At 43.8% G+C, this 19,272-nt stretch overlaps 1 protein-coding gene across 4 annotated transcripts in view; it reads left to right on the top strand.

Annotated features, from left to right (window-relative positions):
• The window catches only part of APLP2 (amyloid beta precursor like protein 2), an 85,736-nt gene that overhangs the window by 47,688 nt on the left and 18,776 nt on the right, over positions 1-19,272 (top strand). For 2 of the 4 annotated variants that reach the window (XM_027579347.2, XM_027579348.2), the window contains exons 3-7: positions 586-709; positions 13,668-13,780; positions 14,748-14,944; positions 15,284-15,492; positions 16,630-16,797. In XM_027579347.2, coding sequence (XP_027435148.1) covers positions 586-709; positions 13,668-13,780; positions 14,748-14,944; positions 15,284-15,492; positions 16,630-16,797 — 811 coding nt within the window. The remainder of the gene's footprint in view (positions 1-585; positions 710-13,667; positions 13,781-14,747; positions 14,945-15,283; positions 15,493-16,629; positions 16,798-19,272) is intronic. The other 2 variants (XM_027579349.2, XM_027579350.2) reach the window with 1 other exon arrangement.

The raw sequence follows: 19,272 nt of genomic DNA on the forward strand, positions 1-19,272 counted from the left end.
TTAGTAAAGCCTGGTGCTCTTGGCTTTCGACTTGCAGATAGAAAGCTACCAGTATTGTGAATGATAATCTCAGGTCTGACTCAACTTACCTTTTGGGTCAAAACGTGACCTAGAAAGGGATATGAGATGCTTTAACTTCTTACCAAGATTAGTGTAGAGGGCCAGGGTTAAAGTATTACTCTCTAATTTCATCAGCAGACATTTTCCATGGACTTGCCTTTTAAGGTTTTTCTTCTCAGCTATTTCCATGCACCGTACAAGTGGACATGATACTGAATGGATTTATTTTGGGCTTGAGAGCTTGCTGCTTTTGTTAGGTCCTTAAATAAAGATTCCTCCTCCCCACTTTTTTTTTTTTAAGAGAATGCATTAGAAGTGGTCAAAAATCTACCTGTCAAAAGAAAACTAATAGTTACAGTATGTTTTTACTCGATGAGTTCAGTTAGAACCAGGAGTAGCAGAGTGAAGTTGAGATTTATAGAGCATAATGATGACACTGACATGAGGCATCCTTACTTGCAAATGAATGTCCATTTATTATGGATAAAGTCCATTTATTGTGCGTGTGTTTTCTTTTCTTTGCAGATGTATCCAGAGCTACAGATCACAAACGTGATGGAAGCAAACGAGCCTGTCAGTGTCGACAATTGGTGCCGGAGGGACAAAAAGCAGTGCAAGACACACATCGTGATACCTTTCAAGTGTCTTGGTGAGTGTCTCGGAGGTGCTCTTGGTTACAGGAACCTCTAGGAAGTGGAGGTTGCTCATTTTTAAATTTCATTTTCTCTGGCCTCAACATTAGTTAAGAAGCCGACGGCTGCAGGAATGTATTGTGGTACTTCTTTTTTGAGTATTTCCTGCTTTCTAGGGTCGATGGTTGACTTCTCTTTGAAGGTCATGACCTCTCCCATCGTGGGCATCCTTTGTCTTTTAAGGATGAGCTTTTTGCATGGCGTGAGTCAGAGTGCCGCCCTGAGAGCAGCCCAGCTTTGTCTCACATTGACGTTTGAAATTCCCGTTTTATAGTCGTAGTAGTGAGTTATACTGAGCAGCCTAAGGAATGGAGTCTTCTGTTCCTCTTACTTCATCCTATACACATTTGGCAAGGTACTGAGATCCTGTATTGCTAGCGAGACCAGACTCATGGGAGTTTTCGGGAGAAGTGACTCAGCTGCCTGAGCACACGGTAAGGGAGGCCAGGGCTAGGCCCTGTGCTGCCTGCCGTGCTGAAGGGCCCACGATGGCTACCGGGCTTTCTGAGCCTGTGGTTGGTGTTAATAAAGCTAACTTGATTAACACTGAGCAAGGAGTTTTTATTACCCAGAAACAGTTGTTGCTTCAAACGCTCATCTACTTAATGCATTCATCATCCCAACTACGTATCACTGAGACATCCGTATACTCACGTTATGTGTAGTCTGGGTGATTCAGGAACAGACGTGGTCGTAGAAGCTTAAAAGATCAAAATAATTTGATTTTTGATGATCCATGATAGGATTAACATAGATATAGCATCAACATAGGCATTTTGGGTAGTTTGTAGATGTATTTAATTTTAACCATTAATTTAACTCGCTCTACTTCCTCCCTTCATTAAAACCTTTCCTAAAGTGGAATAAGTTGCTTTTCTCATTCTCGGTATCAAAATAACAGGAAGAGTCAGCACCTAAATAAACAGTGGTTAAAATATGTAGAATTACTGTTTAAAGTATTCAGTAGGGGGAAAAGAGAGACTGTGCAGATGCTTACCACCATTTACTTTAAAATGGAGCATCATGCATTCGTAGTGTGAGACCTGGAAACCTTTGGTGTGGTTTAAGGATGTTCTCCCATTCCATTTGGCTCGCAGAAATCTCCGGGTATGAGGTTTCATTCACTCTCTATAAAATCCGTGAACTAAATGAAGCAAGAGTATTTTTGAGTGATTGTAGACTAGGTAGAAAGTACTTGCAGTCATTTTTCCCTTCGCATTGTTTCCCCCGAAGACTTTGCAGCCTGGTCTGCCCCCCTCCTACAGGCTCTTTGTCATGGCTCCACTCCTCACCCAGAACTCTGATCTGGAGATCTGGGAGACCTTTATCTCCCCACATGCAGTCAGTTTTCAAGCCTGATTCGTACCTCTTCAGAATGGCTTCTCTGCATGGTTCCCAAACTGCGCACCGAGCCTCCCCGGGGCATTGGAGCAAACTCAGGCCATGAGCATTGTGGGATATTTTTGATTTTCAAAGGAGACATCTCTCAGACATCCCAGGAATTACTAGCTGGAGGTATTCACAGTTTCAATATCCTTTGGCTCCATTCCTTTCAGTGACCTCCTATATTCCCGGACTGATATCTTAGTGGTTCCCGGGTTAAAGAGCCAGCGTCACGCCAACATAACTGGAGGAGGAGAAGAAAGGGTGATGGTGTTCAGTCGATTGCAATGTTGGAGGCTTTGTGCAGTGCCCAACAAGCACTAAGGGGTTAAGACACGAGGACTTACTAAGTAGTTAGACCTAACTACCTAGCTTTTGGCTATTCTTTTGGCTTGGTAGTGCTATGAAAATATTACTGAGACACTCAAGGGTGCTGTGACTCGGAAGTTGGGAATGTCTGGCTTATATCCTTTTCCTCCCATTGGATTCCTGCTGCTCTGGTCCCTGCCCGTTTGCCCTTTCCTGCCCGGACGGTAACAGTGGCCTCCTTGGGTGCTTCTCCGTTCTGTTGTCTAGTCTGTTGCCCTCTGACCTCAAATGAAGATTGAATTATTTTTCCTGCATGTAAAAGCCTTTAGTAGCTCTTCTTCACCTGAAAGATAGGTTGAATTAAGCTCCCTAGTTTAGGTTAAAAACTCCATAATGTGGCCCTTGCTCAGGCCTTCCCGGTTGTCTGTCATGCCCTGCTCTGTGCACCGCCCCTCGTCACTGTGGGCATCTCGTGGCTCCTGGCCACACACCATCGAGCTCTCATTGTTGGAATGCTTTTCCTCTACTTCCTTTGCTTGGGAAGTTCTCCCTTCAAGGCTTACTTCAGGGGCTGCCTCCCTTATTTTATTTTTAAAAGATTTATTTATTTGTGAGAGAGGCATGAGCCAGTACAGGGGTGGGGTGGGTACGGGGAGGGGCAGAGGAAGAGAATCTCAAGCAGACTCTGCCTCCCACCCCAAGCACAGAACCCAATGGGGGAGCTTGATCTCATGATGCCAGGATCATGACCTGAGCGGAAATCAAGAGTTGGACGCTCAACTGAGCCACCTAGGTGAGGGGCTGCCTCCTTTAAAGAAAACTTTTCCTCCTTGTTACATTTTCTATCCAGATAGGCAGATTTCTGAAATTCTGCCATTGCTGCCATTGCATCTGTCACCCTGTACAGTAATGATCTGTTTCTGTATCTTTCTCCAACTTTTCTGTAAACACTGTGAAACCAGGGACCCTGCTCTAGCCCTCTTTGTCCTCTCGTACAGTGACAGTGTCTAGAACAGGACGCCCGTTTTAATAATAGTTATGACAAGACTGCTTACTGTGGCTGGTACACAACAAGTCATTCTCCGCTTTATTTTCCAATATGTTTTTTTTTTTTTTAAAGATTTTATTTATTTATTCATGAGAGACAGAGGGAGAGAGAGAGAAACAGAGGGAGAAGCAGGCTCCCAAGGAGCAGGGAGCCCGATGCGGGACTCGATCCCAGGATCCCGTATGTTGAATGTAGTTTGAATTTTTCAGTCTTAAGAACCAAACAGTGGGGGGCGCCTGGGTGGCTCAGTTGTTAAGCATCTGCCTTCGGCTCAGGTCATGATCCCAGGGTCCTGGGATCGAGCCCCACATCGGGCTCCCTGCTCAGCGGGAAGCCTGCATCTCCCTCTCCCACTCCCCCTGCTTGTGTTCCCTCTCTCACAGTGTCTCTCTGTCCGATAAATAAATAAAATCTTTAGTAAAAAAAAAAGAACCAGTGAAATGATACTGTTAGTTAAATGCATGAAAGACCGTTTGAACATCAACTATTCAATACTTTCTTTGCATGTGGTCACTGAATAAAGTATTATATGGTCTTTGATGTTTAATTCAGACAATTTTTTTGTGTTTACACCACTATCCATTTTGACAACTTCTTAGCCAGTAAGTAGAGCCATCCACTGGTGTTCTAAAATATATACAGTTGCCTGAGGCTAAGCTAGTAAGGGACCAGGTGACTGGAGTTTAAGGGAGGTAGCAGGGCAGAAATACTGCCAGTTCTTCCTTGTCATCATTTAAGGTAGATTTCGTTAATTATTTTTTAAGATTTTTATTTATTTGAGAGAGAGAGCCAGAGCGAGAGAGAGCACAAGCAGGGGTGGGGGCAGAGGGAGAGGGAAAAGCAGACTCCCCGCTGAGCAGAGATCCCAGGACCCTGGGATCATGACCTGAGTCGAAGGCAGACGCTTCACCAACTGAGCCACCTAGGTTCCCCTTAAGTAGATTTTAATGTCTCTCTGCTGTCCCCATCCCATCTCCCCTTAGAGCATCCAGGTAGAACTGACCTTGGTTAATAATTAGCACCACTTTCTTTTCTCCATATTCTTAGAAAGCATTTTGGTGATAGTCTTTTAGAGTTGCTTTTGCCTTTTAAAATTAAGAATAATTTAAAAATAATTTCAAGTTTACAAAATGGTTAGAAAAATTGTACAAAGAGTTCCCGTATACTCTTTCCTCAGATTTCAGATTTTCCAACTGTTACCATATGACCAATATGGTAAAATTAACTGTATTCGCTCCCCCAACGCCCTCAACCCTCGCCCTCCATTGCTGGGATTTTGCGTTTGAGTCATTTAAGTTGGTGTCTTTTGGGGCGACTGGGTGGCTCAGTTGTTCGGCATCTGCCTTTGGGTCGGGTCGTGGTCCTGGGGTCCTGGGATCAAGCCCCGCCTCGGGCTCCCTGCTCGGCGGGAAGCCTGCTTCTCCCTCTCCCAGTCCCTCTGCTTGTGTTCCCTCTCTCGCTGTGTGTCTCTCTGTCAAATAAATAAATAAAATCTTAAAAAAAAATTTGGTGTCTTTTTATCTTTTAGTACTTCAGTGTAGATTTTCTAGAACCAAGGACATTCTCCTATATAACCACATCATCAAAATCAGGAAATTATCATTGGTCTGAATCTAATCTGCAGACCCTATTCAAGTTTCATCTTTTATCCAATAATGCCAGGACCTAATTCAAGATCACACATTGTATTTAGTCTCTCCTTGTCTTTCATGACCTTGACATTTTTATTATTTTTTTAAGATTTCATTTATTTATTTGACAGAGAGAGACACAGCGAGAGAGGGAACACAAACAGGGGGAGCGGGAGAGGGAGAAGCAGGCTTCCCAGCCAAGCAGGGAACCGGATGTGGGGCTTGATCCCCAGACTCTGGGATCATGACCTGAGCCGAAGGCAGATGCTTAACGACTGAGCCACCCAGGCGCCCCAACCTTGACATTTTTAAAGAGTACAAATTACTTTGCGGAAATGCCTTGCAATTTGGGTTTGTCTTACGATCCTTTTTTTTTTTTTTTTTTTTTAAAGTAGGCTCCATGCCCAACGCGGGGGTTGAACTCATGACCCTAAGATCAAGAGTCAGACTGAGCCAGGCAGGCACCCCTTATGATTCTTTTGATTGATGCATTTTTGAGGAGACCACCACACATGTGTTCTTCTTGTTGCATGATATTAGGCGTTGCAGGATGTCCGTTTGTTCTATTACCCATGGTAACTTTTTTCAATTGGCTAAGGTGGTGTCTGCATTTCGCTTATTTCCTTATGGACTCATTGTCCAGATTTGACAAAAAGAGGATCCAGGCTGATCCTGGATTTTCCCAATTCTACCCCTGGAGTCTGCCATTTCTCCAGGAAGCCCTGGTTTCTTTCAGTGGAGAATGGTATTTGGAAACCAAGTCTGGGCATTATGTGTATTTGTTGTACTAAGATATTGTTGCTTCTAGGCCCACTCAGCAGACAGAGTTAAGAAATACACATATATATACATCTGCATGTACACATAAATCCATATTTCTATAGCTACATGTGTATGTTAGAAACAGCTCATATTGATGCCTCCAATTCCATTATCCTCAGTATACTTATTTGCTCAGTATCTCCTGTAAATAATCAGTCTTTGCTTTTTTTTGAGAGAAAGAGAGAGAGTATAAGCAAGAGGCGGGAAGGGGCAGAGGAAGAGAGAGAATCCTGAGGATCGGGCTCCGCGTTGAGCACAGAGCCTGATGTGGGGCTTGATCTCACGACCCTGAGATCGTGACCTGAGCTGAAATCAGGAGTCGGATGCTCAACCAGCTGAGCCACCCAGGCTCCCCAGTCAGTCTCTGCTCAACAAGTTTGTTGAGATATCATTCACATTCTATATAATTCACCCATTTTAAAGTACATAGTTTAATGGTTTGTAGTATATTCACATTCTATATAATTCACCCATTTTAAAGTACATAGTTTAATGGTTTGTAGTATATTCACATTCTATATAATTCACCCATTTTAAAGTACATAGTTTAATGGTTTGTAGTATATACACAACCATACACAATTCTTTTAACATACAAACTGTACCAAACATGGATGCAGAAAAAAGTGAAAGTCCTGTACATTTTATTCACCAGAAATAATCATAATAAGTCTTTTTGTACATATTAAGATGAATACCACGTGTTGGAATAAAGTGATGGTAGAAGTATGGTTTGCTTTAGCCCTGAGACCCCCTTGAAGATAACTAGCTAATGGGGCGCCTGGCTGGCTCAGTCTCTGAAGCATGCAACTCTTGATCTCGGGGTTGTGAGTTTGATCCCCATGTTGGGTGTAGAGCTTACTTAAAAAAATAACAGTAAAAAAGATAATTACTGCCTAGCAAACCCAAAGCATAGGTGGTAGGCAGGCCAGAGGTGAGGAGACGGGAACGGGGGAAAACAGGATCTGTCTGTGTTGGTTGGGTCACCCATATTACTTGGGTTGGGTGTCCCAGGGTTCTTACCTATGTCCTCAGGCACTCGTTTTCTCGTTTTGTTTGTCGTCGTTTTTGCTAGGTTGAGTGGAGAGAGGGATGTCCTGGTTAGCATGCTTGGAAGGCAGCTTGAGAATGAATTTGGGTTGCTAGTAGTGCTTGCATCCAGTCTGTGTCATGCTGCCTGTGGACATCTGTGTTCATGTCACTCAGCTCTGCCCTCTCTTGATGCTTAACTACCCACCAGTGTGACTTTTCACCTGCTGTTTCAGTTCAGTCTCTCCTTTCTCAAAATGACGTTATATCTTAGGTTACTACTACTCACTGACTCCTGTTTATCTCTAAAAATGTACATAGATGATAGGTAGGTAGGTAGGTAGATAGGATGGTCCAAGTAGGGCGGGGTTGGTGATATGTGAAGAAGCGAAACTGCTGGGATTTGGGGGGAAGGAGTTAGTCATCTCTAACATTTCTATGTAGGCTGGCTCCTGTACTAAAAGAAGAGAGCTTTGAGAGCCCGTGACTGTTTTTGTTTTGGGTTGTTTTTGGATGGCGATCTGGACAGAGAGTGTGACTGTGATGTGAGGACTGCCAAAGACAGTTCTCATTCTCAGAGATTTCGGGGTGTCACCTTCAGCACCTGCACCTCGGGGTCTCATGATCCATCGCAGGCATTAGCTACTCATCTTCTGCCTTTGAAATTCACAACAGCCCATCAACAGTTCACCCTGTCCCCAGCGTGGGCCCATGGGCCCTTGAGCTTTTATGCTCGTGAGAATTATCCTGGGTGTTTAACTTCAGAGCCCTGTTTACCTCTGAGATATCTGCTAGGGATGTCCACCAAACCTCACAGATATTTGTGTTCGGTGGTCAGGTTGATTCTCTTGGCTCCTTCTCATTACAGAAGGCTTTCTTCCCCCACCTGGTTACAGCTTCCAGAGCCCCATAACTGACATGGTCTTCTATCTGCAGCTGGAGAGTACTTTCGCAGTAGGTTTTTAAAAAATATGTGTGAGTGTCAGTGTTGAGGGCTTTCCCAAGTGGGTACACGACCTTTGTTATTTTTAAAAGGAATTTTAGCACCTCTAGAAAAGCTCTAAAACCTGATGGCTGTCATGGCCCTGCTTGGGGGAGATGGTATGAAAGAGAGAGAGAATCATAGGGCATGGGTAGAGGTTGGAGATAGATCATAAGTGCAGCTTTAAAGGAAATTGTAAGTTACTAGGTTTTGTTAAATTGCCATATTCCTTGATCAGTTTCTTAAACAGTGAAAACAATATAACCTTCTGTGTCCAGTGACTTGGGAAATTATGGCCATTATCTTTTACAGCCCAAATGATTAAATTGAGGATTGTTATAAACTTGGGTAAAATTCTAAACTGAGACCAAACCATTTTCAGTGTTCTTCTGTAAAACAGAGTAATACTGATCTGCCTAAGTCTGGTTTTTCTTTTTCTTTTTTTCTTTTTTTTTCTTAGAAGCTTCTGATGAATGTAGCAAATGTCAAAAAGTAGCAGTGAAATGACAGACCTGATGTTGGGATTGAAATGTGTTCCTCTTTAGTTTGCTTGTTTAAAAATCTTTCTTTCTTTTTTTTTTTAAGATTTTATTTATTTATTTGAGGGAACAAGCACACAACTGGAGGGGAGGGGCAGAAGGAGAAGCAGGTTCCCCGCTGAGCAGGGAGCCCGATGGTAGGGCTCGATCCTGGTATCCCAGGATCATGGCCTGAGCCGAAGGCAGACGCTTAACTGGCTGAGCCGCCCACCCAGCCCCAAAAAGCTTATTTTCAATAGAAGAAAGGTAGGGGAAGCAAAAATAATCATTTCCAGTTTTTGCACCATGATTAACATTTTGGTGTGTATATAAGACTTTTTTCTTTGGACACATATGGAAGTATGTGTGCTTTTAAATGAAATTTTTTTTCCTCTAAATGGGGTCATACTACGGTTGCTCACCTGTTTATTGCTTTTTTCTTTTTTTTAAGTTGACATTTGAACATCTATTATGTGCTACTCTTAGGGAGTTATGTATCTTTGAATAAAAGACAAACTTGACCTTAAGGAGTTAACCAGGCTGAAGGAGGAGGGGTGGGGATATGGGGTGTGTTTCTTGCTCTATTTGTTTATAAAAATAATTTTTATTTTTAATTTTAAGTAGGCTCCATGCCCAGTGTGGAGACCACAACACAGGGCTTGAACTCACAACCCAGAGATTGAGACCTGAGCTAAGATCAAGAGTCAGATTCTTAACCGACTGAGCCACTCAGGCGCCCCTATTTGTTTAATGATTTTTAAAATTAATCACTATGGAAGTTTTTCCATGTTAAATATAGACACAAACTATATTTCCTGTGATCCCTTGGTATTCCATTGTATATAGCTAACATCATTTAACTAATTCCCTATTGATGGGCATTTAGGTTGGTTCCAATTTTTGATATTAACACTGCAATAAATATCTTTGTTTACTTGCTTAATTATTTCCTTACGGTATGTTGTTAGAATTGCAGTTGTCGACTCGAAGAGTATTCTTTGTTTTTTTATTTTTACATTTTAGTTTCTTGTCAAATTCAGTAGTGTTAATTCTCTTCTGGTTTTCAGAGGTCAGACAGATTGATTCAGCCATGGAATAGCTAAGGATTGGTGTAGCATGGAGTTAATTATTAAATCGGGCATTTTAAAAGTTTTGATTTTAAATTTAATTCTGAAATACAGTATTTGAAGCATACTGAAAAGATAACACAATATGATGGTCACTCAGTACTCATCACCGTGTTTTAAGTTCTTCAACATTTTGCTAGGTTTTCTTCATCTCCATGTTATTTTTTCATAAAGGTATTAAATGTTCCAAAGCCCCATCCTTCCTTCCCTTTTCCTCCTTTCTTCCCTCCCTTGCTCTCAAGCTAACCACTGCCCTCTTGTTGGCATGTTATTCTCATGCATGTGTTTTGTTTTCTGGCGGGAAAGAACCCAAGTTCCAGCAGCTTCTTTATTTTTTACTAATTTTTAAATTTTAATTCCAGTGTAGTTAACATAATACTGTATTAGTGATTCAATAATTCTATACATTACTCAACACTTATCATGATAACTGTACTCTTTAATCCCCATCACCTGTTTCCCCCACCCACCTCCACCTTCCCTCTGTCTCATGCATGTTTTTATACTTCTATATATGTGTGTATCTGTAGATCATTTATTTTTCTGTTTGTAAGCGTACATAAATGGTATCATTCTGTACTTGACCATTTACAACTTACTATTACTTTACATCTTTTTGGGGTGTGTCTAAAGTGTGATATAAGTAGATTTCATTCATTTTTAACCTGATACATAGTATTCCATTGTATTTTTTTAAAACTCAGTTTATTGTTTCTATAGACTGTATATCTAGTAATAAAACTGCTGTTCTAAAATTTTTTCCGGTGTTGCAATTGTACATATAAAATTGAGGTTTTACAAATTACAGATTTCTGTATGATAATGATAGTTGTATATATAGTTTGGGTGAAGCTGCTCAGCTCAATACTTCAGCAACATTAGCATCAGTAATTAGAGCTAGTGCACTTACCTGCTGTGCGCTGCTTACTGTACACTAGGTTCTGCTCTAAGCTTTTTGTGTGTTCCATATATCATATCATTTCATCCTCATAACAAGATAAGGAAATTGAGGCACAGAAAGGTTAAGTTGCCTAAGACCACTCTGCTGGTAATGACGGTGCTGAAATTGAACCCCTGCATTTAACCCTGTGCACACTGCCTTTTAATATACTCTTTTGTTGCTTTTTGTCATAGATTAAATATGAGAATTGCCTAGTCAATACAGGATGATCACATTAAAACAGTGTTAGTTGGTGGTTGGATGTCAATAGTTTATGTGATTTCTAACTTGTTGAGTATCATGATTGTTTCTCCCAATAGAGGCAAATCTTCATTTACCCATGGGGATTTTGGGTTTTTTAAGCACTGATTGTGTCTAGTTGATTGAAAAAGTTTATGTACATGTTCTACCACCTTAGAGCCTTTGGGGTGTCAAGGCAACACTATGTCTAACTTACTACTTTGTGTTCGTGCTTTAGTGTCAAATGGAGCTATTTGGCCCCCAAATTCCCTTGTGCTAATAATGGTGTGAAATGTCTTTACCCTGTGTAAGGCTGTTTTGATGTGGGGAGGCTGTGTTTACTGCTCCGGCTTGTAATGTCAGAGCACATCTTCTCCCTTCAAGTAGATCAAGGACTTCTTTCGTTTGTGAAAGGTCATGGGTCATGGAATGATTGACTTCTGTAGTGCCCAGAGTCTGAGGCCTGAGACGAGCGGTCCTGGAGGACCAGGCTGCCATGACGAACCTGGGCAATGGGTCTGCACAGACTTTCCACTAGTTCAAAGCCCTGAGACCTTTCTCAGGCCAGATTACTTTCCTATTACACTTCCTCTTTAAAAAAAGAAAAGAAAAGAAAAAAAACCTCAGAGGTTAGCCTGCCTGCCTCCTTTCTCCTGCCCCTTTTATACTGCATCTCTTCCTGAGCTATGCACGCACCTTTCCCCCTCTCTTTGTTTTCCTCCACTGAGACCCTGTGTGGAGCATATTGGTGATGCATCAGAATCTCCTGGAATGTTTGTTCAGTGAAAATTACTGAGTCCCACATTAGATCTACTGAATCAGAATCTCTGGGTGATGATCCAGTGATATATGAATTTTTTTTTTAAAGTAAGTTCTATATGCAACATGGGCCTTGAACTCATGACCCTGAAATCAAGACTCAACACATGCTTTACTGATGGAACCAGCTGGATGCCCCCGTGATAGATGAATTTTTAGCTTTTTCTTATGGAAGTTATGAACATGTCCAAACATAGAGAAAAATAATACTGTTAACCTTTATGTACCATTAATGATGGACGTTACAGGTCCAGGTAAGCAGCACAAGAGCATAAGTATCATTACTTATGATGTAATGATCATCAGTTTGTGAGCCACTCTCCCATTGTCTGTGGACCCACTCCCACCTACCCTTGATTATTTGGAAACATAGCAAAGATAGTATCTTTTTTCCTGTAAATACTTCAGTGTATATTTCTAAAAGATCACATTCTGTCTTTTGAGCAGCTATGTGTATTTCCCTCCCAGCTTTATAAATTTTTCTTTAAGATTTTATGTGTGAGAGAGAGCCCACAAGCAGGGGGAACAGCAGAAGGAGAGGGAGAAGCATGCCCCCCCCCCCCCCCCCCGCTGAGCGGGGAGCCTGATGTGGGGCTCGATCCCAGAACGCTGGGATCATGACTGAGCCACCCAGGCGCCCCCCAGTTTCATATTTTTGAAGTTTTAGACCTATAGAAAAAAAATAACAGTGAATACCTTTATACTCTTTACCGAGGTTTTCCAATTTTGCCTTATCTGTGTGTGTGTGTGTGTGTGTGTGTGTGTGTGTGTGTGTGTGCGCGTGCGCGCGCGCACGCGCGCACATCTTATATACCTTTTGTTGTTGTTATACCCTTTGAAAGTAAGTTGGGACATAATGACAGTTCACTTCTAAATATTCAGCTTATTTCTCCTAAGAGCAGGGATGTTCTCCTATATAACTACAAATACAATAATCAATACTTTGGACATTTTCTCTCCAAATAATGTCCTTTATAGTTTTCCTTTAAAAAGGATGAAACATTACATTTGACCTACAACAGTTCCCTAATTCCTTCTTTTTAAAAAAATCTTTCATGACTTGGCATTTTTTCAGGTTAGGCCATTTGTTTAAATATATCTCTAAATTTGAATTTGTCTTATTGTTTTATCACGATTAGAATCAAATGACATATTTTTGGCAGAAAGACTGTGTAGTGGTATTTTCTTCTTAGCACATCACGAATATGTCAGCTTGTCATTGTCAGTGACAAACCTCATGTTAGGCTGGTCACCTGGTTAAAGTAGCATCTGCCAGAGTTTTCCATTGCAGAGGCACCTGTTCCCTTCGTTGAGGAGTCTTTTACCTGATCCACTTATTACAGTGCTTTGTTATAATTCACTAATTACAATGCTTTTGTCTTAGAGCTATGTATCTTTAGGGACACAAAGGGCCAAAGTAAGATTCATCCGTATTTTCGAAGAACACCCTTAGTTTCTTGGCATTTTGTTATTAGAACATGAGCTGGGGAGCCAGGGTGGTGCAGTTGGTTAAGCATCCAATTCTTGGTTTTGACTCAGGTCATAATCTCGGTTGTGAGATCGGGCTCTGTGCTGAGCGCAGAGTCTGCTTGAGATTCTCCCTCCCTTTCCCTCTGCCCTTCCCCCATCCTCTCTAAAATAAACAGATCTTGAAAAAAAAAAAAAAACTAACGGCAGAAATAGGGAAGTAAGAGGCTAGGAATATGAATGCATGTGAACTCAGAGGAATATCTGTGTGTGTCTGAGATCACGGAATGGTGTGGGAGGGTCCTATTCTGTGTTGTGATAGCCCTGCAACTGGACCGTAAGGGATTAGAGTCTGGGAAGAGTGAGGAAAGTCCCAAGCATCACGACTGTAACGGAATGTTGAGCTCTTGTGCTGCTTGCCTGGACCTGTAACGTCCAGTTGACCTTTGAAGATGAGAGAGGCCTATCAGCTTATATATATATTTGAGATTGCTCCTGTTTACACCTAACTACATAACTCTCATAATCTTCTGTGAGGAGGGTCCTTACTGCCTTGAATCATGATCAGATTTGCTCATAACAAAACTTTCTCTTTTCCAGTGGGTGAATTTGTAAGTGATGTTCTACTAGTTCCAGAAAAGTGCCAGTTTTTCCACAAAGAGCGGATGGAGGTGTGCGAGAATCACCAGCATTGGCACACTGTAGTCAAAGAGGTAAAAGAATGGATCAAATGTATTGTTTTTCCCGTTAAGAGAGAAAGTAGCATTTTCTTCTAAACCTCATGATTTCAAATTAATTTTATTTTCCTTTTATCTTTTCAACATTTATGTTTACTTGTATCTTCTAAATTAAAAATATTTGGGAGGGTGTTTTTATAGGGAAATACAGTGTTGACGATCCAGCCCCTCGAGTTAAGGGTGCTGAAAGCAAGGTTGCTGTCCGTGGGGTTCCCAAGGAGGCCATCCCAACCCTAGGGCCTTAGAGTAGAAATAGCCAATTACAGAAAATCAATGTCTTGACATATATACTGATAGGATTAGACGCCATTTCATTCTTCTGGGAGGAGAAATAGCCTTTCTTATACTTGCCTTCTGTAGTTAAGTGAGATCTCTAGTCAGTTTCTTTTGTCAAAATCTGACACCATGCCCTCGGAGCAAGGAATATAAATTATCACTGACCACCTTTAGTCAGCATTGATAATTACTAGAAGAATTCCCTTTTCCTTAATTTCTAACTTTGGGCCTTCATTGTTTCTGGCCCAGATGATGTTGCCCCATCGCGAGTAAAGCAAAATGTGCAAATCTTCTTAAAATAATAGCATCACAGCTTGTTGACAGAAAATTTATGTGTCCATGAGAGGAAGCATTACATAGTGATTTTTTTTTTTTTTTAAAGATTTTATTTATTTGACAGAGAGAGATAGCGAGAGCAGGAACACAAGCAGGGGGAGTGGGAGAGGGAGAAGCAGGCTTCCCGCGGAGCAGGGAGCCCGATGTGGGACTCGATTCCAGGACCCTGGGATCATGACCTGAGCCGAAGGCAGATGCTTAACGACTGAGCCACCCAGGCGCCCCATTACATAGTGATTTGATAGGCATTTCTTTTGGATAAAGCTAATGATCGGGGACTACTTGACCAAATGCGTTAATGTTCTGAGGTGGACCTGTGGGTTTCTTTCAGGCCTGTCTGACTCAGGGAATGACCTTATATCGCTACGGCATGCTGCTGCCCTGTGGGGTAGACCAGTTTCACGGCACTGAGTATGTGTGCTGCCCTCAGACAAAGATTATTGGGTCTACTGTATCGAAGGAAGAGGAGGAAGAGGAGGAGGAAGAAGAGGAGGAGGAAGAAGAGGAAGACTATGATATTTACAAAAGGTAAACTCTCGTCCTGCACCTGTGAAATGGTTTCACTGGTGGCACAGGGCTGCCGGTCCCTCCCTCTGGGCAAAGTGGGCATGCCCTTGTTTGCGCTGGAGTTGAGTCGGCTGGCATTCCTTCTGGCCACAAGACTTTCCACAGGTAAATGTAGTCCCTGCCCACTAACTCTGCCCTTTTGCTGGTGTAGCTCGGCGGAGGGCTGTCGTGGCACGGTGAACTGCGAGTTGAGCTTATTTCCTGTCTCTGTTTTTGTGTTTCACAGTAGGGAAGAGAATCATTGTTGTGCTGTGCACATAAGAATCGGTATTAACCTTCCTTTTCTGTTGTGACCTTCAGCGAATTTCCTACCGAAGCAGATTTGGAGGACTTTACCGAAGCAGCTGTGGATGACGACGACGAGGAGGAGGAGGAAGGGGAGGAGGTGGTGGAAGACCGAGATTACTATTACGACACCTTTAAAGGAGATGAGTACAATGAGGAGAGCCCAACTGAACCCAGCCGCGAGGGGACGATTTCGGAAAAGGAAATTACTCACGACGTTAAAGGTAACCTGATGTAAAGCCATCATGGCATTCAAATCCATTTGGTAATACTTGCTTACCATTTTGGACTGCATCCGTCGCAGGTAAGTCACGGAAGGAGAGGCGGCGCTCCTGGGCACCGACATGACGCCAGCTCTCCAGCACGCTGGTGGTGCCATATGAACGCTGTGGGGGGGCCAGGCTGCTGCAGCGGCTGGAGTGGACACATTCAGGGAGGGACCCAGAATTGAATCAGACACTCTCATTTGCATTGTAAGGACCTAGCTAGAGAAGAAGGACCAGTCCAGAGACTCAGGGAGATAACGTGGCTTTTGCTTGGGCAGGATCCTTCCACATGCAGCCTGAAATGTTCTCTCCCCAAGGGGAGGCCCCCTCCTCAATACTTCTAAAGCCCTGACCTTCTAGAATGGAAGTGACTTGGTTCTTTTCCAGAGCATGTTCCCATCTGTAGGCTGCCCTGTTTGTCCGCTAGAAGATGTCTGTGCCTGGGAGGGTGGAGTTTAATGACCTACCGGCGAGGGATTTTCATCTTGCCAATTCCCAAAAAAGAGGAAAAAAAGGTTGTGACCATTCTAGAGCGACTGGCACGCAGCCTCCTGCCGAGTATATATTTGAAGCCAGTTAAGCTCTGAAGAATTATTTAGGACTTAGTGTGGGGGGAATACTTAACAAGTCTAGAAGCTTTTGACTGACCTCGGAGAATGCAAGTGCCCACGCATGCTTTCCGGGTGCTGGAGTAGCTTTTCCTGTGGTCATCACCACCAAAGCAGCCTTTTCACCTGCACTGGGCTCCTTTGGTCCTTGACACCAGCACGTTGGACAAGTCAGGCAGACGTCTCCACTTGCCAGATCAGAAACATGAGGCTCATGGAGCTGTGAGACACAGAGCTCCTCCCCGTCAGTCTAGCCTCCAGACAGTGTGAGAAGCGCTGTTTTCAGCTCCTGCATGCCTTCACTGCATCAGAGCGGGTGAATGACTGCGTCCTCCCCGTCGGCGGGCTAGAGGTGGTGCGTGAGCTGGCCGGGGCAGCGCCGTTCCGCCGGGCGCGCCCCCTCCCGGCGCTCGCCGGCCTGTAGCAGTTGTGAAGCACGTGAAGCCGCTGCCTCTGCCCTGCTGACATTCTGACCGTTTCCACACAGCTGTCTGCTCCCAGGAGGCCATGACGGGGCCCTGCCGGGCCGTGATGCCTCGTTGGTACTTTGATCTCTCCAAGGCAAAGTGTGTGCGCTTTATATATGGCGGCTGCGGAGGCAACAGGAACAATTTTGAGTCTGAGGATTATTGTATGGCTGTATGTAAAGCGATGAGTAAGTCCCGGCGCGCCGGCTCCGCGCAGCGGCCCTGTCCTGTCCGGCGTCCTGTCCGGTGTCCTGTCTCTCTCCTGGCCGTCCTCGTGACCGCGTCTGTGTAGTGCTCCCTGCCGACGCAGGGGCTTGCTGTCCAGCGTTTCTCCCCTCCTCTTTGTGCTTTCTAGATCTAGGCTTTGCTTTCCTGTTGGCAGTCGCGAGCCCAGTTCTGTATGCCCCATGCTTACTGTGGGTCAGGTGGCGGTGGTGGTGGCGGTTGGTGGTGTGTCCCCTCCCCGGCACCGCCCAGGGCTTGGTCTTTCGCACCCCGCCTCGTCGTCTGTGGGCTCCCGGAGCGCTTCTGTGTTGGTTGGGATGGCAGCCTTGCCCTTGGCCGTGTGCGGTGACGGCAGCCTTGCCCTTGGCCGTGTGCAGTGGAAAGGTGCAGAACGGTGAGCACAGCGGCCATGAGTTCTGCCCATTCTCGTCTCTGGGCTTTTTCCTCTCATCTTGTCTTTGAGCTACCCTGTCGCCCAACCCATGGTGCATGTTGGCTAGGGGGGACGACACTTCTTCAAAGAACTGACCCTAGGAATACTTTCTCTGAGAGTCCAGAATATCGCAGTGTCTTGCTTTAGGCACTCTAGGGAGTGAGCTGTGCAGTTGTGTGGTAGTAACTGTTTCTCCAGTGTTCTGGCAATGCCTCACGCAAAGGTTCAGGAAGTGAAAGAATTTTAGTTCGTGTGTCCTTTGGTCACAGAGGAAATTCAGTGGTTCAGCTGAGTTGGGTTCACTTAGACACGGGTAGGAGAACGTTTGCTTTTCTCCATGGTTATGCCCTTCCCTTTTTAAGGCCCCCTTTCTCTTACCTTGCAGTGCTAGCCCATGCTTTTGGAAAATCCTCACTCAGGCGAGGCACTCACTTGGTTCTGATTCTGGAACGTGTTAGAATAAGGAGTTGCTGGCCATTCCCGGTTTTTGCTCCTAAGCTTCTGATGGCTTTTCATTCGAATACCTTCACGGTCCTCTCTCCTCCCGCCACCAAAAGGTGTTTTAAATCTTGATATGATACGGTCTGCTTTTAGCACTTCCACTCCAGCTGCTGCTCTGTGGAAAAGCTGTGTTTAGTAGGAATAATTGAAAGTGTGGGAACAGTATGAGTCCTTAGGGAACTTTGGTGGCAGAAACTTTTTTTTATTCAGGAAAGATACAGAGACAGAAATTATTGGGATATTTCCTGCTTTGTAAAATTACTTACACTAAGGTGCAACAACACATAATTTGGGGGCGAAGCCTGAGGAATCAGGGGTCATTAAGGATCTCCCTGAATACGGAAAGGGAGTTGTTCCCTAAAGGATCACGTAGGTAGTGCTGTAAGCTATGATGGAATGGCTTGCTCTTCCGAGCATTAATGGTTCTGCAGTTGTAGTTTCCCAGTACTTATGGTAGGGAAGACTTGCCGCAGAGAAGCATGGTGTTCGTGTACCCACCGGGGACATGTGGGTCCCCGGCTTGAGTGATTTAAGAGCCTAGAAGCATCACTGTGCCACTGGTTAAGTTTGTGCCCCTCCTTGAAGGGGCTCAGAGGCGGGCGAATGTGCTGGTTTCTTGAGCTGGTTGTTTTCACATGGACAGAAGGATGTGGTTCTAGGTCTGGGTCCCATTGTATTTTCAGAAACAGCGCTCTGGGGCCAACAGGCCTTTACCTTTTTGTTCGCAGGGGGTGGAGGCAGCTTGTGTTTTGTATTATCTTTATCCAGCCCAGTGATAGTAACCAAAGACTGTCTCCAACACATAAGCCTTTAAGCTGCAGACGTGCTGCTGATGGCAGCGTGCTTATTGGCGCTGATGGACTTCAGGGCTTTGAAATTCTCCCAGCTGAACTTTGGAGTATCATGGGGAATGTGGTTTGTGAAGCTATATATTCTAATTTAGTTAATCTAAAAATCGGCTGTGGTGATCCTATTTAAGCTTAGGTAGGAGCCAAATATTCTTGACAAGATTTTAGTTGCAGCTTTTAGGTTTAAAGCTAAGGAAAAGATGCTTTGGCAGAAGACCTTTGGAGTGGCTGACTAATTTGTAGTTACATTTGTCAGTTATACAGTTACTTTAGTGTTGTGTTATAGCTACACAGTTCTGAAAATTAGGTGACTTTATTTCTGAGTTGAAATTTATTGGGTTTTGGTATTGGCTCTCCACTTAGCTCTAATATTAATACAGCAATTTGTACGAGCAAGTTTTATGTCCTTCCTCCCTGGCTTGGGAAATTGGGAGTGAATTGGGCTAATCAGTTTTTCGTAGATATTTCTTAAGGGTAGGTAAACTTGTCATCTCAAACCTTTGTTTTATGAGGTTAAGCTCCCTTGTGCAGCTATTGACTTGCCTGGGGCCAGTAAACCCTTATGCTTGACTAGCAGGGAGGAGTGTGTTTTCTAATGGGTTTGCTCTTTGGGTGATGGCCTGGTAAGGCCAGTGAGTGCCATGGGTTGAAACGCC

The sequence above is a fragment of the Zalophus californianus genome, chromosome 11 (genome assembly GCF_009762305.2).
Source record: "Zalophus californianus isolate mZalCal1 chromosome 11, mZalCal1.pri.v2, whole genome shotgun sequence".
Lineage (NCBI taxonomy): Eukaryota > Metazoa > Chordata > Mammalia > Carnivora > Otariidae > Zalophus > Zalophus californianus.